The sequence below is a fragment of the Sinocyclocheilus grahami genome, unplaced genomic scaffold (assembly GCF_001515645.1).
Source record: "Sinocyclocheilus grahami isolate Dianchi unplaced genomic scaffold, SAMN03320097.WGS_v1.1 scaffold291.1, whole genome shotgun sequence".
NCBI lineage: Eukaryota > Metazoa > Chordata > Actinopteri > Cypriniformes > Cyprinidae > Sinocyclocheilus > Sinocyclocheilus grahami.
Window position 1 is genome coordinate 1,564,781 of NW_015505470.1, and position 25,653 is coordinate 1,590,433.

General features: G+C 35.1%; 1 protein-coding gene and 1 pseudogene across 3 annotated transcripts in view; both read left to right on the forward strand.

The window, feature by feature from the left end:
• LOC107600789 (UPF0722 protein C11orf88 homolog) overlaps positions 1-7,997 on the forward strand; it is a 13,957-nt pseudogene extending 5,960 nt beyond the window's left edge.
• A 9,323-nt stretch (positions 7,998-17,320) lies between these two features.
• Positions 17,321-25,653, forward strand: part of LOC107600780 (serine/threonine-protein kinase SIK2-like) — a 36,834-nt gene continuing 28,501 nt past the window's right edge. The window contains exons 1-2 of one of the 3 annotated variants that reach the window (XM_016292747.1): positions 17,321-17,396; positions 23,165-23,367. In XM_016292747.1, coding sequence (XP_016148233.1) covers positions 23,238-23,367 — 130 coding nt within the window. In that variant the 5' untranslated portion in view covers positions 17,321-17,396; positions 23,165-23,237. The remainder of the gene's footprint in view (positions 17,397-23,164; positions 23,368-25,653) is intronic. The other 2 variants (XM_016292746.1, XM_016292748.1) reach the window with 2 other exon arrangements.

Sequence of the window (25,653 nt, forward strand, 5' to 3'; positions counted from 1 at the left end):
TAAAAAAAACTGGGCTCACATTAGCTTATTAAATGTCCAAATTTAATTTCAGTATTTTTTCATAGACTTGGATCATTATAATCATACAAAGCTGATTTTTTTCAATAATAGTTGACATATATGTCTATGAATTTTGTGTTTTTATTTAGTATCACGATTTTAGGGTAAAATCAGTACATACAGTAGGGTCCAAATGTCAGAGAAAATAACCTTTTATTTTTTAATCAGTATAAAATTATCTGTTGTTGCTTGTCAGCTGCGCCAATACAGTTTACCATCTCCATGTGTTGTACTCTAGCCCCGGTGTTCCATGTGCTCTTCACAATCTGGTCAGTCATTCATCTCCTTGTATTTGAAGATAGCATGTTCATCAGGGCAGTGGGCAGTGCCCTACCTATAATGTCTGCTTTCCCACTGTGAGTAATCAACCTGGAAACCCCAAGATGGATGGCCCTCTGGAGGACAGATCCATTTTATGAGATTACTCTTAGCTAATTAGCCTCATTCCCAAAACCCCTGAATCGAAGGGTTATTCATTGGAGGTTTTTTCATAAAAATTGGCTTTGCACTGTCAAAAATGCCTTAAAGTCTCTGTTCTATATTGTTCAATTATTGTAATGTTTAATATAATGTGGGAAAATGTAATCATACTCCCGTCTGCTCTAATGTGATTTTCCCGATGTATTGTACTGTTCCACAACTCCATTTGATTTAGTTGTATGAGTTTTAACAGATTGCAATATGACAGATTTTTACACTGGGTGATAATAATCAACAGAGACATTACATTACATTTTTATAACTGATTAACCTGCCATAAAATGACATTGGCTTGAAAAATGTTTGCAGTGTACAAGCATGTAATGGATTTAATGAAATGACATTAAGTGCAGCCAGAAACTATGGGCGCTAAATCAAAATTATGAGGCTTGTTTAGTAAGTGCAGCTGTCGACTGCTATACTCAGACAGCTGAGCCTATTCAGCAGTACTATTATATAGCAGTGCATATAAATGTGTATGTATCATGCACCGTCTTTTACAGATGGGCATCAATGTACGTGTTGGTAGAGAAATTCAGTAACTGATATGCAGTGTGCCCTGGTTTTGCATTTACATGATGTATATATTTAGTATTTGTGTTAAAGGGGTCCTATTATGCTTTTTCACTTTTTGAATTTTAGTCAGTGTGTAGTGTGTATGTTTGGGCATAAAAAAGATCTTCAAACTTACAAATCTCAAAGTCCAATCCAAAGGGAGATATTTCGTTTAAAAAAAAATCACTTTTCAAGAACTACAACGGAGGGCTCGTTTGGACTACAGCGTTTGTTTTCCAGGTTTTGTGATGTCACAAAGCGGCCTATTAGAATATCATTAAAATAATTCCCACCTACAGAAATTTGAATGGTTGGGGGTTGGGGAGGGGTGAGGTCGCTTGGTTGAGTGCATCAGACAAGACGACGAAGAAGAAGTGCTGCTGTAGCCTCAAGTTTTCGCAAGTTATTACACATGCACCTGAATAATTATGTATGTAAATATGTATGTTACAATTATGAAAACGTTTTTATAATAAATTGCTGACAGTACAATACTGGACAATGATGTAATCTGCAGAATTTACACTTCAATTATGAGACTACAGTGTTACATTGAGTGCGGGTGTTTTTATATCACTGTATTTCTGAAGGAAACCGACTGTCTTCAGAAAATTGCATGTAATGTCTGATAAAGCAGTGGGGTTTTTTTGCGGAGCGCTGCTTTGTGTACAGCCGTTACTGGGGAAACATTGATCTCTACCACTCCAACAGCGCCTCCTGCTGGCAGAGAATGAGTTTGCATATATATGCCGCCTGGGAAACACTGGACTATGGTATAAATAAATTCAACTGTATAACAGTTTCACTGCAATTCATGTTATAATGTTAGAATTCAATAACAATAAAAAATAATACATATGCACTTATCTGTACATATGCCGGGTTCAGACTACACAATATTTTTTGTCGGTCACGATAGTCACTGTGTCAGATTGCACGATTTTGACTCCTAAAATCTTGTCGTGTCTTGGACAAGAAACATGTCAGACTACACGTTGCTTCCCGACCATTCATCTCGTGCCGTCTTTAACGACACGCGTGATGTCATCGAGAAGGCGGAACTAGCGACTGACTTCCGAAAACAAGAGTGTAAACATTGCTGAAGCGCTTCCGCTATAATTCGCCTGCATTTTTCTTTCTTTGTTCTGTCGTGGTAGTCCCTCGATGACACATCTTTCAGGCAGGAGTACTGTTGCCACAGCTCCACGAACCTTTCCTCCATCTCATAATTCCACCTAGCAGCACCATCATCTCTCTTTCATTTTGCCATGTTTGAAACCTATGTATGAAAGAGCTTCTGTGCTGCTATTGGTCAACGTCACCAATGTGACAGAACTCGTCGTGGATGACGGAAAAAAAATTAAACATGCTATCGTGTAAATCGTGTAGTCTGAACCGGGCATTAACTAAACTTGCTGCTTTGGCAAGGGGTGGGGCAGTACTGAAACACCGTCTAAGCCAGGGGTGCCAAACTCAATCCTGGAGGGCCGGTGTCCTTTGCCTCAACACACCTGCTGGTAAGTTTCTAGTATGCCTATGAGAGCTTGATTAGCTGGTTCAGGTGTGTTTAATTGGGGTTGGAGCTAAACTCTGCAGGACACCGGCCCTCCAGGACCGAGTTTGGGCACCCCTGGTCTAAGCTGTTCGCCAATCACAACGCACTGGGACAGCTAACCAATCACATCACATTTCGTTTTTCGGAAGGCGGGCTTTCATCAAACCCGGAACTAATCGAGCAGTTTGTGCCAGACTGAGGAGAAAGGTATTGTAATAATGTAAATTATATAAAAAATAATGCGTTTTTTGAACCACCAAGCATGAGAGCATGTTCTTAGCTGGTTCAGGTGTGTTTAATTGGGGTTGGAGCTAAACTCTGCAGGACACCGGCCCTCCAGGACCGAGTTTGGGCACCCCTGGTCTAAGCTGTTCGCCAATCACAACGCACTGGGACAGCTAACCAATCACATCACATTTCGTTTTTCGGAAGGCGGGCTTTCATCAAACCCGGAACTAATCGAGCAGTTTGTGCCAGACTGAGGAGAATGGTATTGTAATAATGTAAATTATATAAAAAAATAATGCGTTTTTTGAACCACCAAGCATGAGAGCATGTTCTAGTACACCCCCAAAACAAATTCAAGACATTGTAAAAGAGCATAATAGGACCCCTTTAAAATAAACACTTAAACTAATAAAATTAATTCAAACCATTTTTATTAATTGAACTAAAGCTGAGATAAAATATTATATGGAAAACAATTAAGTTAATTCCTTAACCATGTTATAGGATATTCCATATCTCAGTGATATTCCAAACCTGTATGTGTGACGGTTATGGTCTGTTTTGGTTCGCTTTCTGTTTCCACATTTCCCTGAGATCCCGTGTCTATTAGTTTCCATGGTTTTTAATTAACTACTCCACTTGTTTCTGTTCTTCCTGATTATGTTCCTTGTTTATAAGTCCTGTGTTCTCTCCTGGTCTTTTGTCCACTATTGATTTGGATTTGTGTTGCTGCATGTTGGACTCCTGAATTCATTATTAAAAACCTTGTTAACTCTGATCCTTCGTCGTGCGCTTCATTCCAAGCCAGCAGCATCCCGTGACAGAATGGCTATGACCAAACAGTTGATGGTAGCCATTTACTTTTTTTCCCCATACTATAGAAGTCAATAAATACCATCAACTGTTTGGTTAACATTAAATAAAGAAATACAAATAAAACTTAACCTGAAATAAAAATAAATTACGGTGAACGAGAACGCGCTGCAACTTAAGAAAACACATGCAAATAAAAAAAAATAAAAAAATTCAGAAAACATCTTCATCAGTTTGACAGCACATGTGCCACAAATACTCACAACAAAACTAAAAACAGAAATGAGGTGCAGATACTCACAACACAACCAAATACGAACGCGCTGCAAATACGCACAGACTAAATCGGAAATGTTTAAGGGAACCAAGTGATGAACCTGGGACATGCTTATAAATGTCTGCTCTGAAAAGTGAGATTTTTGTTTATTTTAACATCCTGATCATATGATTCCTTAGCTTTTTTTTATATTATTAGCCTAAATAAGATGACGTTAAGGAGCTGAAACCTTATGTAAGCTGGCTACTTTTACAACTACACTTTTACTATAATAAAACCGTGGTTAACTTTTGTGAGCATTGTGGTCTGTGCAATACTTGCAGCGCGTTTTTATGTTTGGTTGTGTTGTGGCTATTTTGCAGCTTGTTTCAGTATTTGGTTGTGTTGGGACTCAAGTATTTGCAGCACATGCGCTGTCAAACTGATGAAGATGTTTTCTTAATTTGCTGGTGCTTTTTCTTTTTGCATGTGTTTTCTTAAGTTGCAGTGCATTGAGCTCTCTCGGTCAATAGTAATATTGAAATAATAATAGTATATAATAATAATAATAATGACAAAAACAAATGACAAAATTCCCCCAAAAATTACTAAAATTTAAATGAAAACTGAAAGTATGAAAATAATAGCTAATTAAATAATAATGAATTGTAATAAAAACTATACATAATACTAAAATTACATTGATGTTTAGTCATTCTAAAATAATTTTTGCTTAAATAGTTTTAATTTCATAATAGTATTATAATTCAACCTTTATGCAGTGTACCTTGTTTTTTTATGCAGTGTACCCTGGTTGTGCATTTACTTTCTTAAATGCATTTTCTTTTTTATGTTAGGCCAAGAAACGAGAGCAGATTATTGCGCTTCTAAAAAAGCAGAGGGATGAGCGAATTAAGGTATGAAAAATACTTGGAAAGAAGTACTTGGCCCCATTAGCTTAAAACATCAAGTCTCTCCATTCAGTTTGTATCAGCCTAAACCTCATCTCAGGTCTTTTTGGATGCTGCAGGACAGGGTTCCTCAGACAGCCAAGTGTTTTATTTCTCTCCTATTCATTAGAGTGCTCTCTCTCCCTTCCTCAGCACATTTTCCCTAGAGCCTCAGCATTTCTTAGGGCATCCTCCCCTATAGAGGAGGAGAGGAAAGGAGGGGTGGGCTTCCTCAAGACTTTGATGTCTCCCTGGGAAGCAGCCTGATGTTTGTGGGGTGGTGGTGCTTTATCCAACCCCTGCTGAGTACCTTACAAGCCTAATACAATCTGCACTGAAGTTGTTTTTGTTGTGTTTATTCATTTTGGTGGCTGGGAGGGATGTTAAGCATCTCCATTTTAGCTGTATAATATACAGAGCTACATTTTTTATGATACTGCTAATAGTTTTCAAGTTTAGGTGTCAATACTTATATATAAATACACTTTTTAAAAAATACTTTGAAAATATTTTCACTCAGCTATTGCGAGTAAATTCCACAAATAAAAGAAACGGCAAGTAACATTAAATTATATATGAAATTTTGAAGTAAAAAGACTGAAGTAGTATTTTCTTCAAAGCATACACAATAATCTTTGTTTTATTTACAAGTTCGAAAAATATTTTTTACAGTATCCATACCTCACTGTTCAAACATATGGGGTCTTTTTTTAAGATTAAGGATGCATTAAATCAATCAAAACTATCAGTAAATACTTTTATAATGTTAAAAAGGTTTCTAATAATAAAAAGAAGAAAGATGATAACCAATATTTCCAATCATTGCTGAGAATCATCTGACATTAAAGATAATATATTACTATATAAAACAGAAAACAGTTATTTTAAATTGTAATGTTATGTATTACATTATTAATAAAATTATTGTAAAACAATATTACTGTTTTACTGATCAAAATATTTCTTTTGATCAGCCTTGGTGAGCATATCTAATTTAAATATTTACTATAAAACAAACAAAAACTGATTTAAATTGTCATTTTGAGTCCCTTGTTTTTAATGTCATGCATAATTAATACAGTTTTAATGTATATTCTCAACAGAAGGAGATGATTTCCTACCGAAACAAAACAAAAAAGGCAACCTAGTGGAAAAAATGTTATTTCTCTTTTCTGTCAGAGATTAATATACTCTGAATCTGATTATAATTTCATCTGGAAAATTATCTTTCACTGTATCTTTTGTGACTTATAGATACCAGCGCAATAAACTTTTCACAATGAAAGGTGATGGTGCAGTGCAATGTATTACTGCATTCAATAAAGTAATAGTAATTGTGTGCTTAATAGTATTAACTGCTGTGGACAGCAAAAGGGGAGCTATTCCACTGATGCTGCTTCTGTAAATCACATCCAATTATAAAAGGGAAAAGCACATAGGGCCTCAAGTATTATTTAAACAGGTAAACTAGTAAGGGGGAAATGGTTTGACAGCTGGAAAGAGAGGAAAATTACTGACAGTTTCTAACATTTTCATTATTATATGGATTTCTTACAGTATCCATACCTCACTGTTCAAACATATGGGGTCTTTTTTTAAGATTAAGGATGCATTAAATCAATCAAAACTATCAGTAAATACTTTTATAATGTTAAAAAGGTTTCTAATAATAAAAAAGAAGAAAAGAAGAAAGATGATAACCAATATTTCCAATGATTTCTGAGAATCATCTGACACTAAAGATAATATATTACTATATAAAACAGAAAACAGTTATTTTAAATTGTAATGTTATGTATTACATTATTAATAAAATTATTGTAAAACAATATTACTGTTTTACTGATCAAAATATTTCTTTTGATCAGCCTTGGTGAGCATATCTAATTTAAATATTTACTATAAAACAAACAAAAACTGATTTAAATTGTCATTTTGAGTCCCTTGTTTTTAATGTCATGCATAATTAATACAGTTTTAATGTATATTCTCAACAGAAGGAGATGATTTCCTACCGAAACAAAACAAAAAAGGCAACCTAGTGGAAAAAATGTTATTTCTCTTTTCTGTCAGAGATTAATATACTCTATCTGATTATAATTTCATCTGGAAAATTATCTTTCACTGTATCTTTTGTGACTTATAGATACCAGCGCAATAAACTTTTCACAATGAAAGGTGATGGTGCAGTGCAATGTATTACTGCATTCAATAAAGTAATAGTAATTGTGTGCTTAATAGTATTAACTGCTGTGGACAGCAAAAGGGGAGCTATTCCACTGATGCTGCTTCTGTAAATCACATCCAATTATAAAAGGGAAAAGCACATAGGGCCTCAAGTATTATTTAAACAGGTAAACTAGTAAGGGGGAAATGGTTTGACAGCTGGAAAGAGAGGAAAATTACTGACAGTTTCTAACATTTTCATTATTATATGGATTTCTAGCCTACTATAATTGATTTCCAGACCCAGTGATGAAGGGTTATTGGAAAACCAATTTAAGCTTATATTGAGGCTTGGATATTGATCTGAAATCTGTCTGATCTTTTCTGCTCTGCTCTGTACAGACAGCTCAAACCTGCATTGATTACCTGTCCTATTATCCAAAACAATTCCCTTTCTGATAAATGCGTCATTGCAAAAACCTTTACTTAATGGCATGAAGGAAGACTTTCAGTAGCCTGTGTGGTAGATTGGTTTCTAGCAACATTACGTTAAATGTGGAAGCATGACACATAATACAGTCATGCTTAGATGAACTTGTTTGCTACATCTAAAACAATGCAAAACAGAAAATGCACTTTCTTTTGTATAAAATAATGTATTCAAATAATGTTTCTATTATGAACCAAGTGGATTTTGAAAACACTGAATCATTTCTGTGTAGATTGGCTCCAAAAACCCTTTCAGCATCTGTGGATGAGGACCAGAAAGAAGTTCAGAAGCTCCAGTAAACATATTGATGATATTAAAGAACATACTTTGTAATTTTAGCATAGTAAACAGAGCAAAGATGTTTACTTATAATGCAGCTATATGTTTATCATGTGCCTAAAAAATGGTCGGTTTGCCTTCAAATATTAAATAAAGACCAGCAGTGAGCACTGTGTACTTGTAATCTTTTACGTGATTTGTTCATATCTACAAATAAAAGCCCGTGGCGTGTTAGTTACTGTCATGTGATGACGTGCTGTGATCGTCTGTGCGGTCGGTCACGCTCGCGCGTAGGCAACCTAGTGGAAAAAATGTTATTTCTCTTTTCTGTCAGAGATTAATATACTCTGAATCTGATTATAATTTCATCTGGAAAATTATCTTTCACTGTATCTTTTGTGACTTATAGATACCAGCGCAATAAACTTTTCACAATGAAAGGTGATGGTGCAGTGCAATGTATTACTGCATTCAATAAAGTAAGCCTTCTTGTGGATTTGAGGTGTGTGTAGTGATGTACCATCAGCCCTCTGCTCCTCCAGGTCAGGCTGGACCTTACATGTTCCAGTGGAATGATGACAATTGTGAAACCAAAAACAACTTTGTCTGCAAGTACACCAAAGGTTGGGAAGGCGTGTTTTATTCAGTTGATTTCTTACCCAATTAAGATCCCACACTGTTTCTACAGACATGAATGACACATTCAAATAGTGCAGCGTTCTTAAGAGAGGCATGCTATTCTTTTTTGAAGCAATTAGGCTTATGATTTCCATCTGGTTCACAATGGGAAAAAAGTGTAAAAAATCCCATTCGCTTGCATTCCAGACAAGACCACATATCTGGAGAGCAGAATATTATAGAGATTTGAGGGGTGCTCATTTACCATTCACATTTTCTTCAGAAAATGTAGAAATTTATTTAAAAGTTAATATTTGTAGTATTATTTTCAGTGCTATTAGTTGCAATATTTGATTAGAGCTTCCTAGAACATTAAGAACTGTTTAGTATATGGTACTATGGTCTTCATGTGATGTTTCAGATAATCCTCCAGCACCCGTTCCTGCAGAAAATAGAACATTTGAAGGTAAGCTATAGGGATATTGTGCTTGAGAAAACGAATTGATTTGTATATTAATAATAGTACCTCTGCATAATTAGTACAAATGATTTTGTTAAAATATTTTTTTTACGTAAGCATAACTATTGCAGTGGTTCACTGCAGTGCCGTGGTTCAACCAGTCGGGGGCCTCAGCAACTTTCCAGTGGGCCCCAAAAAAGGCTTGTGCACACCAAGGACTATAACTATAACTACAATTATAAAGTTTTAATAATTGTTCTAATTCTATGAGAATAAGGATGTCCACATTAGCTTTAACGACACAGAGTAACGATATTGTTGTAACCACTTTCAAAATATTTTTTTCCAGCTGTTGAATATATATGTGTGTGTGTGTGTTAAGCCGATCAGAATCGACCTAATTTCAAAGAGTTCAGGCCTTTAAAGCAGCAGACTACATTACTGCAGCAAGCGCTTATAATAAACACAATGTTAATGTAGTTATCATATTTATCTTTATCTCTCTCTCTCTCTCTCTCTCTCTCTCTATATATATATATATGTATATTCATCATTCTTCCTGTGAGAGGGCCTTAATGGGATAGAAAATTGTCATTATTTACTCACCCTTACTTCTTACTGAAGGAGTTTCTTTCTTCTGTTGAGCAAACAAAGATATTCTGAAGAATGTTGGTAACCAAACAGTTGACGGTAGCCATTGACTTCAAGTCAATGGCTACGGTCAACTGTTTGGTTATACAAGTTTGAAACAACTTGAGAACAGGTAAATGATGATAGAATTTTTTTTCTTAAAATTATTTAAATGTAGTCTAATTAACAATTGGTCTTACAAAGAAAAAACAGTAGTACTATAGTGTGTAGATGGAAGGACCTTCAAATATTGTCTTGAACAAAGGAGACCCTTTGAGTCAAGAAGGTTGAGGACCACTTGCCTAATGTTGAATGGATTCATTTTATTGTGCCATTTTGCGTGAATATGGGAAAGTCTGCATTTATTGGTTTATTTATGTGTTTGTTTGTTTTATACTTTTTTTCTGTTTGTTATGCTGCTATATTGATGTCTTACATTAGATAATACCATAAAACCTATATCACAAACATTACAGGTGCTCTTCCTACACCCAGAATACCCCAAAACCCTTCTGTCACAGACAAGGATGATGGCATGAGGGTGGAACCTCCAGGTGAGTCTTGTTCTCACAGACAGGGTTGAAGACTGTCATGACATGAATACCTGTTAACACAATACAATGGGTTCTAAAATCTGAGATTTTTTTTTTTAATTCAAACCTGAAATACCTGGAGTAAACCAAATTTTACGATTTTGAAAGAATTATGATGCAAATAAAAGACAAATATTTCAGCTTCTGAACTATTTCTGCGTCACTAATGAAGTAAAACTTGTATCATTGGTCATGTGACTCTCTGTAGACACGATCAGATGTTCCTGCTTCCACTGAAGCACAAGCTGCTCTTTAAATTATCTTGAATCATGATGCAAGTTTTCATTCAAATGATTATGCTGATGGTATAATTTGCAATAAGATCTATTGAAATAGAATTAGACACTGTGGTCTCAGAAGTTTGGACCCCACTGTACATTGAAAAAAAATGGTATGGAACAATGAATGAAACATTAAATATTTAAGTAGAAGTAGTATATAAAATGTACACCAATAAACTTATTGGAGTTTTATTTACAACTTTGTTTATGGTATACTGTGTTGACTTAAAACTTAACCGAATACCTGGGCCCGTATTCTTATGGAGCGTAGCGATAGTTCTGGCAGGCCATGTTAGTCAAGCTAACATTTAGCTGATCCACGACTACCTATAGGATCACGACACCAATCATAATTCATAAAATAAGGTCCCTTCAGTCATTATTCAGCAGCTATCGCTACGCTCAGGAACTAATCACCCAGCTCCTCCTCTCGTCCAGTCAGGACTTGGCAGTGAATATATCATTGAGTCAGACCACTGAATCATGTTGTTAAAATAATCACGTAGAACATTAATGGTATCTGCTACATTTATCATTGATGTTGGTTCTGTTCTTTTACCCTAGGGGGGGTATTCTGCTCTCCCTGCTCCTATCCATGCTAGGCTGCCTGGATGGGCAGGGAGTGTTTGCCCAGAACAGAACCCTTCCCCCAACCTAAAATGTATGCTAATCGTAAGTTATATTGACAATAGTGGTCCTGACAGAATTAAGATTCCTCTAAGAAAGCTCCTAATGTCACTTAAAAATTTCTACGTAGGAGTCTTAGCTTAAGAGCAATTCAGGACCCATCTTAGAGCAACTTTGAGTGAGGAAAAGACAAAAACTTTAATCTTAGTGAGGAGGTGGGGCTGACCCCATTGATAGCTATGACACAGTCTATTGAAGACTGTGATTGGTTGGTTGGAAATAAAGAGTGCTTTTAAGTGTAGGGTCTATTATAAGCCTTCACTTTGAAATTACAGGCATAATTTTTCAGATTTTACCATACTCTCACACACAGACATTATATATGTATATATATTCTTTATTTTTTTATTTACAATGCTGTTAATGTCATACTTAACGTATTTGATAGGAAATGAACAGCGACACAATAAGGTTCTGAAAGTGATGTAATTGTTTGTGATCACTTTGCTTATAGAAGGTTGTGACAGACCCAAATCATCACTGCTGCATAGTTGTATTTTTCGAGTTGCCAAATATGTTAATGTAGTTAATGTAGTGATTACTTCCATTTCTGTGCGGTGTCGGAGATGTTAGCGTGTCTCTAATAAGATCGGTCACAAACATGATCCCTGCACCATCTAATGTGTAGCGTCTTATTAACTCACTGTCATGCATTGTGTGCAACACATTTCTTCTCCCTCTTCATTTTTTGTCCATTTTCTCCACTGCTAAAGAAATTCTTAAGCCTCTTAAAAGTCCTCGTCCATACTCCTAACAATTTTGGACCTTAAGACCTCCTCTAAGGGTTAAGATGCTTTCTGAATTACTTTTTTCTTTTTTTTCTTTTAAGAGGAAACACCCACATTTCTAAGAATTTTCTTAGAATTTTGTTACTAGAAGCAACTCTTAGCACTAAGATTTTTCATGAATACGGGCCCTGGTGTATTTTAAAGTAAAATCTAAAAAAAAAAAAACTTTCCAGTTAGGACATATTAAATTGATTAAATGTTTTCCAGACATGCATAGTCTTACAAAAGATTTATATTAAAAATAAATTGAACTTTCTATTCAGCAAAGAATCCTGAAAAACATTACTGTTTCCACAAAAATTATTAAGCAGCGCAACTGTTTGATAATAATGAGATATTGATTATAATAAGAATTTTGTTCTTGAGCAACAAATCAGCGTGTTAGCATGATTTCTGAAGGTTGGGATAATGTCTGCTGAAAATATATTACAATGGAAACAATCATTTTATATTGTAAAAATTCCACAATATTACTGCAGCCTGGGTGAGCATTAGATACTTCTTTCAAAAATATGAAAAAAATCTTACCAACCCCAAACTTGGAAAAGAAGTGTAAATAAAGACTTTATTGTTCACACTAACCAATGTCCTGTTGCATGTCTTTCAGACAACGTTCTTAATATTGCTTACATTGTGCTGCCAACCATCCCACTTCTGATGCTGTTGATTGTGGCGACGAGTGTTTTCTGCTTTAAGCTGTTCACAAAGAGGTGCGTTGTTTGACTGCTCTCTTTCTGATCAGAAGCATTTTAAATATGATCAATTTGATGGCATACAATATCATTTATGCATGCAGGAAGAAACAACAGACTGAGACCCCTCCAAATGAGCCAGGATACTGGGCCGCTGGAGAAAGATGCAACAGCCCAAGCCCTGACGTCTATAACGTCATCCGAAGGCAGCATGAATCAGACCTGGCCGGCACGCGGCCTGACATCAAGAACACTTCCTTCCTGGGTTCTTCTCCAGACACTCCACCTGGAGATTACGACAACTTGGCAGGCCGGGACACTGAAAGTGGTTTTGTGACGCTGACCAGCACTGAGAGCGGCTTTGTGACTACTGTTGATTGTGGCGACGAGTGTTTTCTGCTTTAAGCTGTTCACAAAGAGGTGCGTTGTTTGACTGCTCTCTTTCTGATCAGAAGCATTTTAAATATGATCAATTTGATGGCATACAACATCATTTATGCATGCAGGAAGAAACAACAGACTGAGACCCCTCCAAATGAGCCAGGATACTGGGCCGCTGGAGAAAGATGCAACAGCCCAAGCCCTGACGTCTATAACGTCATCCGAAGGCAGCATGAATCAGACCTGGCCGGCACGCGGCCTGACATCAAGAACACTTCCTTCCTGGGTTCTTCTCCAGACACTCCACCTGGAGATTACGACAACTTGGCAGGCCGGGACACTGAAAGTGGTTTTGTGACGCTGACCAGCACTGAGAGCGGCTTTGTGACCAACGATTTGTATGACACACTGCAAGGCCGTGGAAGTGGGAGATATTACAGAGACCAGGGATGGATGGATGAATTATATGGCTACTGATATGAAAGGTGAACATTAGCATTTAACTGCATATTCTCCTGTAAAAATAATGTCTTACCCGAGTATTTCCTTGGTGCCAGATATCCAATATTATCTATTTCAGTATAGGTTATCAAATCAGGAGGACGCTAGAGCTCAAAAGAGGCCTGGATGTGTGTACCCTGTACTGTATTGAATGAATGAGAGCGTGTGTTATTTTAGTATCATTCATAAACCGTTAGTTTGTGTTTTTGTTCATATAGTTTTTGTTAATATTAGGAATTCGATTTATATTTATATGTTCCATTTCGTTTTAATTTTTTGTTAAAGTTTTAGCATTTTTTATTATTATTAGTTAGGGTTTTTTCAATACAGTTTATAAGTTTTAGTTTATAGTTTCAGTTTATTTCGTTTTCGTTTTTTTTAATAAGCTACTAAAACTAAACGAAAATGATCATTGTTGCTTTGGCTGAAATAACATTAGCTAAAACAGATTTAAATGTAAAGTTTTTTAAATATTTAGTTTCACTTAGTGATTACTTTAAAGTAAGTAGGCTACATTTTTATGGTTTGAATTTTATTTTCAAAGTATTATAACCCTGATTAGAGAAACCAATACCCAGATTTCTGCAGATCTACCATTAATTCAGTCAGACTTTCAGTGCAACAACATCTGAAGTTTACGGGTCCCATATGATTATCAGATGTAATTTGCCCATTTCTTTTTTTTATTATTTGTATTATGATTTTAGTTTTTATAGGCTCCTATGACACATAAAATATCTATAACAGTGATGCAGTAATACTTAGGTGTTTTTAATGCATCTTAAAGCCAAATTCTGGAGGATAGACACTCAAAGGTGGTACAATATTACAAACAAGCTGCTCAACAAATCAGAATGAGATGCTCAGATATGAGATAGCTTGTTTGCCCTCACTGGTTGGTTTGCATGACCCTGTTATGCTGCTTTTACTGGATGTGCTGTATGGGGCTCAGTAATTACACTGTGACAATCTCTTGCAGACTGTCTTTTCCTGTGAATGATCAAACATCCTTCAAGTTTCTTATATGCAAATATCGGAATGTGAATGCAGTGATGTGAAGCCTTAATAAACAAACAAATGAATGAAGTTGAAACTAAACATTTTTACTTCCATATTTCGGCATCACCATCTATAGTTATGTACTGTACATGTGTGGTTAAAAACAGCAGTAAGCGTTTTTGACAGCAGGGGTCGCTCTCTGACAACATGCTCAGAGCCCTGTGAGCGTAGATGTGCAGATCTACAGATGTTTAAATAAATGTACAAATATATGTTAATAAAATACAACATTATATGCATTTTAAAACATATATTTTATTTATTTGAAAAATGTACATTTTAAATTAAAAAGAAATTCTAGAATATTTTCACTCCAAATAGTAATATTTCATGTGTAATCAAAGTTGTTATTCTAAAATATACATAATAGACACAATATTATCTTTATATGCATATGTGCATTGACATACATTACTTGTCAATGTTTTAGACCCTATAAAGTCACAAAAATATAAAACAACAATAGTGGATAATAATAACATGTAGTAGTAGTAGTATTATCATCGTTGTTGTTATGTTTTTAGGGTTCCGTTTCCACACTGCGGTGTTAAATAAACACAAAAAAGACAAACAAATCAATTCAAAATATGAAGCAATGCAATGATGTCAGCTGCAATTCAAGCACGGAGCTCCCTCTAGTATCTATGCCTGTTTTCTTTTCTTTCTTTCTTTTCTTTTTTCACGCATTAAGCAAAATCAGTCGTCTATGAAAAATGCATGCAGCCCAAATTCATAAAAATCCGTACTTATATTTACTTGTGGTATGGTGTCGCGTGCAGGATCTTTTCAGTGATTCTAAACAATGAAATGCATTTGGGTTTTCGAAGGTCAGATGTAAGCAACGGAGTTGAAAGTGTTTGTAGAGACTGCAATAGCCACTGATTGACGTACGCAGTGGATAAGGTTGTCTTGGTGATACGCTGGTCTCGGACGTTGAAGCCGCTTTGTGAGATCCGCCCCTTTATAAAATCCCTTCAGCACTGACGTCAATGCATGTCGAGCTCGAGCGCCAGAACATCATTGCTCATGCCGAGCATCAGAGCGGAATGCGCTCTCATTTCAGTCATGTTAGAGCCCTTATCTGGAAACGAAGACATGTGCAGGAGCCCTTGGCACCCATATGCCCCATTTGCATTTTAGCTTTGGCATTAGAAACAAAATCATACCTGCCACTTGAATTGCTTTGTATGAGCAGGTGAAGGTGGCCAAATCATCCACACACCTCTTTATCCAGTAGTTCACTAGAAAACTATGGTCATGGCCGCCCAGGACCAAAAGCCGTCGCAGCGGGCTCCGGTTCGCGTGGGATTTTATGATATTGAGCGCACGCTGGGAAAAGGCAATTTTGCAGTTGTGAAGCTGGCGAGACATCGTATCACGAAATCTGAGGTGAGTAACACACACACACACACGTTGACTCACACACTAGTGTTTTCGATTTACATGCGTTTGTGCAATCAAAAAAACTTACATTTTCACTTTTATCATTGTAGGAGAATAGCCTATCTATAGAAAATGTTGAGCCTAAATATTTGGAAGTTGTATTTGAGTCTGTGTCAAATGTGATCTGCGAGATGAAAAATAGAAACATCTTTAAAATGCAGTTTAAAACACATGTGCTAAGTTCTTATATCGTAATGCTGTATTTGTACTCACGGTTACTTCATACATTTCTGAAAAGCGTTTATACAGTTTTGCACAAAGAAAAGATGTAATGACTTTTACTATGTCACGTGGTGTAATTATCAACTAAAAATAATCAAATAAAATATAAAACTATAAAACAAAATACTCAGTGTGCAAGTTTTAGTTCATATATGATATGTAATGTATACATATATAATGAGTTTTTATTATTTTATTATGATTTCTTGGGGTTACTCTATTTGACTTTGAAAATGTGAGTTGCATTTAAAAAGTCAAAATACTTTGTGAAATTTAAATGAAAAAACGCTCTAAAGGGGGTCCCCTGTTTTTTGTCACATGACATTATGGATTTCTTCATGTTGGTGTCACCATACTGACTTTGACTTGCCATACAGAAATTTGTTTATTAAAAATCAGATGTATTTCCAAGAAAAAAATATCGTCTTATATTCGGGTCAATATGGTAATAACAATAAATATAAAATTAACAGTAACGTCATAATGCATATTATTATTATTATTATTCACTGGTTCACTTAATAATTTGTTTGAAAAAAAAAATAAGTAGTTGTGCCCAAAATAATATTATTATTATTATTCAAAATAATAAAAGAACAATAATAATCAATAAATATTAGTACAATTATTTAATTTACAAAATTTATATATTTTTATTATTATATTTATTGTATTAATTGTTATGGTATTGTATTGTAAGTGTAAAGTCTCAAGCTCAAATTTTTATATTGTGAGGAATATACATTTTTTAAAATGTTTGATAGTTTCGTATACCATTGTACTGAATCATTGCTACTATCATGTACCACAGTATTATAATATGGTACTCCAGTGTACTTCAGAGATGGCAATACCATGGTACATGTCCAAAAGACAAGGTTATGCTATGATACTTTTGTTAGCGTGCTCAGAGAGGACAGCAGCGTAGAGAAAATAGCTGTGTGAATCACTTGTCATCTTCTCCTTTGGCTCACACAAAAAAATTATGTAGCATTGTTTTCTCACTTGAAGCCAATTGTGAACACTTGTGGCAGGTGAAAATGCTGTCATTCTCTTGTGCTCTTGTGGTTTTTGTGATTTGTGGTATTAATTGCATTCCCATAATCATGCAATGAATAATAATTAGGTTTCCTCTCTTTCAATAGGTCATGGAGACCAAAAACATGCTCTATCTAGTCACAGAATATGCCAGGAATGGAGAGATATTTGGTGAGTGCATCCGTTTCCATACATGTGCAAACAAAAGTTAATTTCACTTATCCATATACTCACCCCGCACTGTTAAAGGGGTCATATGATGCTTTTTTAAAGATCATTATTTTGTGTATTTGGTGTAACAGAATATGTTGGCATGCTTTAATGTTCAAAAAACACATTATTTTTCAAAAACTGTGCATTATTGTAGGTCTTCTATGCCCCGCCTCTCTCAAACGCTTCGTTTTCTACAAAGTCCCTCCTTCCGACAAGTGCAGTCTGCTCTGATTGGCCAGCTGACCCAGTGCATTGTGAGTGGCCGAACACCGCATGCACTCGTCGGAAATGTAACGTCCCTTATCATAATCTCGAGCTTCATCTTTCAAAATAAATGTAAAGACAGAGCCCGAAAGGGGAACAGAGTCGCGTGACAGACACAGTGATGAATATGTATTTGCAGCACACAAGCCACGGTTAAGATAGCTGACTCCACTGTGATGTGTCTCGCTCTCTCTCTCTCTCTCTCTCTTTGCGTGAACATTTGGGCGGCATTATGCTAATATTTCCACATAGTGAGGTAGATATGTGGGGGCGTGTTAGAACGAGCCGTTTTAGGGGGGCGTGGCAGAGTCTTAACTTTGATAAAGAATATCTCTTTGGTTTTGAGACTTTAGTCTTTGCAACTTCAGGGATCTTATCTATGCACAATCAGCTTGTAACACTCCAAAGAGAAAGGAAAACTTGAAATCGCATCATATGACCCCTCTAAGTATTGCGTGTGCAGTACATACATGTCTGCACTGGATTGAGATCATTGGTCATACCACATTTCTGCATATTTCGTCCATCAATACACTGATTCACTCACTTAAACCCTAATGGATGAGCTGAGCACATGCTATTTTTTGTGCTGTGATGATTAGCGGTGTCACCTGTAATGGAAAAAGGTCCTGGTGATTTAGATGAGAGCTATGTGACCAAAGAAACAATCATCTCACCCATAACAGCCTCGTGCAGTAACGCTACCGTCATACTTGAAAGACAGTGAATGAGATTTATAGCCTCATTAAGGAGGCATTAAGGAGGCTGTCTTTGACAAAGCAAGTGAGAGAATATGATATGACAGCTGCTGCCAAAAAAAGAAGAATAAGATAATAATTTACAGAGACATCCTTGTGATTTTGCCAGTACGTCCTCAGTTATTGTCTTAATATACTGCTTGTATTTGACGGCATGTGTGCTGTGTTCATAGCGCACATACGTCAGCCTACTCTTTCTGCCATGTACAGTATGCTTGTATGTGAATATGGAATATTACATTTGCCAAAATGTACAGTATGCCAGAGATCACACTATGTGGAATACTGTTTACGGAATACGGTCACAATATCAGGTCTGTTCTCATAAGGTCACGGACTGCAGTTGCATAATATGTAACTAACCATATAACTGTGCATATTCAGGATAGCAGAATAATTAGATCTGCCCGTTTTTTAAAGTCCCCTTACAGTCACTAATTTGATCCCTTAATTTAAAACTCATATTTGGTAATCAAAATGACATATCTAAACTTTTTTTTTTCTTCATGTCCTAATATGGCTTGAAATTAATTGTTTTACCTCATTTACAACAGCTCCACTTTCACTCAGTTAACTGAAGGGGCCCACTTTATATTTACTGTGTACTTACATTTAAATTAAATTAATTTAATTAATCATTTGATCATTTGTTACAATCATTTGATTTACTTTTATGTTTTTGCTTTGTAAATATATATATATATATATACTATAAAATTAAAAGACATTTCTTTTAAATGCATGCACATTTTTTTATGAGGCAACAACAACAAAAACAACAAAATAGATATCATGCTGCACAAAACGCTTACTGTATGCGCATTCAGTCTTTTCTACTCCCGTATTTTGTTCTAACAGACACTTGGTAGCAAGTAACATGATTTAGAAATGACAATAAACTCTAGCAAGATACCATACCACCAAACCTTTCCTTAACCGTAGCTATATCCCACCTAAATAGCAGCAAAAGTGTTTTGCAATTCAACATCAACACAAAATTATACCTAACAATATTTTTTTTGGACTTAAGTATAGTAGTTAAAAACCAACCAAACCAAGTATAGTAGTTAAAAGAACCAATTCTCACTATTAATAAGTTGATTATTAGCATGCATATTGCATATTGGGTGTTTATTAGTACTAATAAAGCACATATTAATGCCTTATTCTGCATGACTGTATTTTAGATCCCTTAATCCTACCTCATACCTAAACTTAACAACTACCTTACTAACTATTAATATGCAGCAAATTAGGAGTTCACTGTGGGTTAATAGTGAATATGTGTTCTCTAATCACCTAATACAGGTGCATCTCAATAAATTAGAATGTCGTGGAAAAGTTCATTTATTTCAGTAATTCAACTCAAATTGTGAAACTCGTGTATTAAATAAATTCAGTGCATACAGACTGAAGTAGTTTAAGTCTATGGTTCTTTTAATTGTGATGATTTTGGCTCACATTTAACAAAAACCCACCAATTCACTATCTCAACCAATTAGAATACTTCATAAGACCAATAAAAAAAACATTTTTAGTGAATTGTTGGCCTTCTGGAAAGTATGTTCATTGAGATGCACCTGTATAAAGTGTCCATAGGAAGAATGATATGAAAAGCCCAAACTCGCAAGATGACAGGATTGGTTACATGTTTGTGATTGGTTACATCTTTCTTTGGTACACTGCTGTTTTATGCAGAAAATGTTCAGAAATGTTTGGACTGATGAATCTGAACATGGTTTGTCTTTAGGCATATTGAAAACAACAGACAGGCATGGTCTGACTTTCAATGCAAGTATAGGGAAAATGTTTTCAATATCTATTTTTGTTGACGTAAAAGGATGTGCATCCAATCAAACATGATCAGCATGTGTATCATGCTCTCATCCTTTAAAAAGATAAACATGCATTGAAGATAAACATGGATTGTGTTTGTGCTGAACACAGTGAGTTTTGTGTGGTGAATTATTGGCTTAGAGAGCATGAAACCATAATAAATAAATAAAAAAAATTTGGTGCAATACACTTTAGGTACTGTATTTGGTACTCTTGATGTCCTAGAAAAAACAGTGTTGAGAACCACTGTTGTATCCCGCAATGCACTGAGCTTCCAAAAGTAAATTCCAATGCACTGAGCTTCCAAAAAAAAAACTTTTCAGACTGCCACAAGATATTTTACATAAAATGCTGAGGCCATGTGATAAAAAATACTAAGATCATGTGACAACAGTGCAACTTAGTACTATTTAAATACATGTGCTTAACTGAGCTGACTTTAACGGATCGACAAGATTTTTTGAAAACAAAGACATGAAGTTGGACACTTTCTTCTTTCACATAGTGACACTTGCACTGTGTTGCATATACTTTATCACAGATGAAGTGGATTAGATGCAATATTTGTCAAATACACAGATGTTATAGGCATTTTCATGAAGAAACAGAAACTTTTCAATCAGTTGTTCATGTACTGCTTAATGTAGTGCCATGTACAAGAATAAAGTTCAACAGAAGCCAATACAATTTAAAAACCAAAAGGTTGGGTTTTTGGCTTTTTATTTAGATATTTAGCACTTTGCATGATGGGACTTAAGATCTTAAGTTTTATCTATTAAGCATAAATGTTGCAGTTAAACATTTTGGTCTCCACACAAGTTATACTAGAAGTTGATTTGGAAGCTAATTACCTAGTTACTTATTTATGACAATGACAAAGTGAAGTTTAGAACTGCTGTCCAATTCTTAACACAAGACTGGTTCCACCTTCAATTACAAGCATGTTCTTTTTCTCCACATGGAGTGTCTTGCAGTTGATCTTTTTATATCTGCTGCTGTTGATAGTTTGTACCTGAGAGGAGGCTGATGACCACCAAGTTGCTCGATATCACAATTCTCTTTACATAAAATTCTACAGAAGTGTAGAGATGAACTGATTCATCCAATAAAGTGATTGTCATTTTTTATTTGAACTTTTGTCAGTCTCCTATTTATTGAATATCTATATTTTCACACCTCTAAAGCTTTATAATGGTAGATCTGCTCACCAATTTCTTTTTTTTCCATATTTCGCTCCATTCTGGATCTTGGAGAGAAGTTCCATTTTTGTTGTAAGAAGGTTCTAAATTTCACACGTCATTATGATACAGATTAGATGTTCAGTTTCCTTATACTAACTGCTGGGTGCAAATGACGCGTTGTCATATAGTCAGTCCATAGGGATGTGAAGCCATCTGTCAACTCAATATCATACTATCCCATTTACACTGCCTCGCATTCGCAGCGCTTCCTTTGAAGTTTCCTACATGTCCCTAACACATGGGCCGTATGGCGCGCACATGCATACACGAGCAACTGGCATCTCCATGGCCTTGTCAGCTGATTAACTCAGAGGACTGCTGTTTTATCAGCACTCGGCTCGCATCTGAAGTAGGCATGGCTGACAGTCAGGTCCTGTTTTGAATGTGTGGTCGGCTGTGGATGACAGGTTGGCCTTTCGTTTTTGGAGAGCATGAATATATGCTGCTTGCTTCAGGTTGTTTTTGTTGGATTTGAAATTCATGAAAAGCTGTTAGTTGCATATTTACATCAGTCTGGCATGGCAAAAGGTATTAAGCAAACACCTGTTATGTATGTATGAAAGAGGACATGAGAAAATAATGTGCTATTAAAAGAGTCTTATCTTCAGGAATTAAATTTCCCTTTATCTTTTTAGATAAAAGAGCTCAATGTACTAAGAAAACATACTGTAACTTTAGAAGACAACACTTTCTGAACCAGTGTTGTCAACTAAAACAAACAATATTCAAAATTGTTTGTGTTAATTGAAATAAAGCTGCAATGAAATAATACACAAATATTATATGAAAAATAGAAAATAAATGTTGATTTGGCAACTAACTGAAATGAGTTGAAGTGCTAAATTTATTCAAACTAAAACTGAAATAAAAATAAATTCAGGCTAAATAGACATGTTTAGAAAAAATAATAAAAATGACAAAAGCTGATGAAATTACTACAAGTTAAATTGAAATAAAAATAGTCTGGTTTTATTAATTCATTAAAAAAATACATTAAAAATGCAATTCAATATCTACATTGACTTGAATAGACTTCTTCTGTGATGAGTATATTTTTTCATAAAATCTAATAAAACTACAAATTAATATTTCAGAAACTGTCACAGTTTCCACAAAAACATTAGGCACCATAACTGTATTCAGCATTGATAATGAGATATATTTCAAATCAGCATATTAGAATTATTTCTGAAGGATCACGTCACACGTAAAACTGTAGCAATGACTGCTAAATATTCAGCTTTTGCATCACAGGAATAAATTACATTTTAAAAACATTAAAATAGAAACAGTTATTTGAAATTGTGAAAATATTTTTACAATATTACAGTTTTACTAATTTTGCTCAAATAAATGCAGAGTATAAGAGACTTTCATTCAAAAACATTAATAAATCTTACCAACCCTTAACTTTTTAACAGTACTGTACGTCTACAAACTTGTAAAATGTAAACTTTTTCAACAGATTTTGTATGCTTTTTTATATTGGCAACATTGTCCAATGTAGTATTTAATCAGGACGTCTATGAGCAGCACTGTTAAACATATGTTTCCCTGCTCATTGTCACAATCTGCATACCATTTTCATGAAAAATTCATGACTGTGACATGTTGCCTGGATGTGCAGATGACGACCCAATAACACCTGATCCCTGTCTGGCAACACAGACTACCTGGCCAGCCGCGGGCGGCTCAGCGAAATGGATGCGAGGAGGAAGTTCTGGCAGATCCTCTCAGCGGTGGAGTACTGCCACGAACGCAATATTGTTCACAGAGACCTGAAGGCTGAAAACTTGTTACTGGATGCTCACATGAATATGAAGATAGCAGGTAAGAGATGTACCTTTCCTTCTTACAGTCTGGGGATGCTGAGTGAAAACATGGTGCTGTAGTAGACAGCTTATAAGAAGGTGTCAGTGACACCAAGAGGCTTTAAACATCTTGATGTCAAAATTCTCTCCTCTATCCCAATTTAATATGCAGAAACAACAACTCCAAGCAAGTCATTTGTTGACTTCTAGAGGCATGTAAGCTATGTGGCTCTGTCAAAACACTGCTCTATTTGTTTGAGCAGTCTGAAATGCCAACTTATGGCTCAACCAATAGCATGAGTTTGGGGCGGGACTATCTGTAATAAGCTGTTTAGTAGCTGTGAGGTGGGAGTGTTTGGGTAGGAAACAGCTAGTGGCACAGAAATAGAACTTTTACCTTGAATTTCAAGGGAGAACATTAGCAATGATTAAGCAAATAGTCCAACTTGAGAATTCGCCTAAAGTTAGATTGGAGCAAAAAGAATGATGTTTGATCTATTATCTATCTATATTCTATTATCTCTGTCTGTGTGTGTGTGTGTGTGTGTGTGTGTGTGTATATACTGTATATATATATTTGTTAGAAAAGATTTATATTTTGAATAAATGCTGTTCTTTTTAACTTTTTATTCATCAACGAATCCTGAAAAAAGTATCGCAGTTTCCAAAATATATATATATTTGGCAGCACAACTGTTGCCAACATTGATCATTCTAATAATAAATCAGCATATTAGAATGATTTCTTAAGGATTATGTGACACTTTATACTGGAGTAAGGGCTGATGGAAACTCAGCTTTGCATCACAGAAATAAATTATATTTTAAAGGATATTAAAATAAAAACCATTATTTTATATTGTAATAACATTTTGCAAGATTGCTGTTTTTTTCTGTATTTTTGATCAAGTAAATGCAGCCTTGATGAGCATAAGAGACTTCTTTCAAAAACATTACAAGTCTTACTGATCCCAAACGTTTGACCGGTAGTGTATATATACTGTACCTCATAATTTCATGTTATTTTAGTATAATTGAAATATTATAGCTTTTGTTAATATTTTTGAATTACATTATAGAATGTGGCTAACATAAACAAACAATGAACAGTTGTATTTTTATTCATTAACGTGAACAAAGATTAATAAATACCATAACAAATGTATTTCTCATTGTTAGTTAATATTAGTCAATGCATTAACTGACATTAACTAATGGACCCTCATTGTAAAGTGTTAAATGTTTTGTTTTGTATTTTAGTGTCTGTATAGTTTTTATTAATGTTTATTTCAGTTTTAGTTGTATACTTATTTTATTACATCAAGGTGAACTAAGTGAAAATGAGAAATGTTTTCTTGGCAAGTAGCTGAAATCAAATAAGTTTAAAGTTTTTTACATTTTATTACTTTTTACGCAAGTTTTAGTTATAATAACCACGATAGCCATGTGACATGTTAATTAAATAGACGTTTAATTTTATGCTTTCACATTTATATCATTTGTGCTTAAAATTTTATGTAGTTACATCAAATTTTCTGCTTTATCGAAGTATAAAAGTTGTCATTGCCCTTTCCTCACTGCCTCTTGTACATTCCAGAAGTCAAATCAGACCTTTTTCTCACAGTAGCCAAAGTCTATCAGGAAAATGCATATTTACTCAGTGACATCAGTTCATTTTAGTTGCACAGTTCATTCCTCAAACACAGACGTACACCTAAGTTAGAATGAACTCATGCAGTTCATCCAGCACACTGTTCACGTAACCGTTTGTACGCTGCAAGCCAATGGTGAACTTGCCTGGGAAATAAATCTATTATGTTACATAATTGTTTTGTGATTACTATTAGTTGTTTTGAGTATCTGAGTGAAAGATATACAGTATATCAACCAAATGATTAAATTGCCAATAGTTAGCCATTTAATTATATTTATCACCCATTAACCATGAATGCTTGACCAACTGACAAAAGTGTGACCTCTAAAATCTGCTGACAGACTTGAGATGTCCAAAGAAAAATGGACATTTGTTTACCAGTATGAATTTATATTTGGATAAATTATTGGTATTAGATCTGCAATAAGCCACCTTGCTATGGATATCATCATCGTCCATTAAAAAAAAAGACATACTGTTTGACAACATTATCAGATTCATTCATGTGTAACAGATGGACAAAATGCAGAAATACCTTCACCTGATCTGACCTAAATTCCCAAATGTTATATAGACATCTTGCGATGCAAACAGTCAAGTTTGTTTTGTCCTTTTCAAGCATGTAATCATAGTGTTTTGATGTAAAGTAAT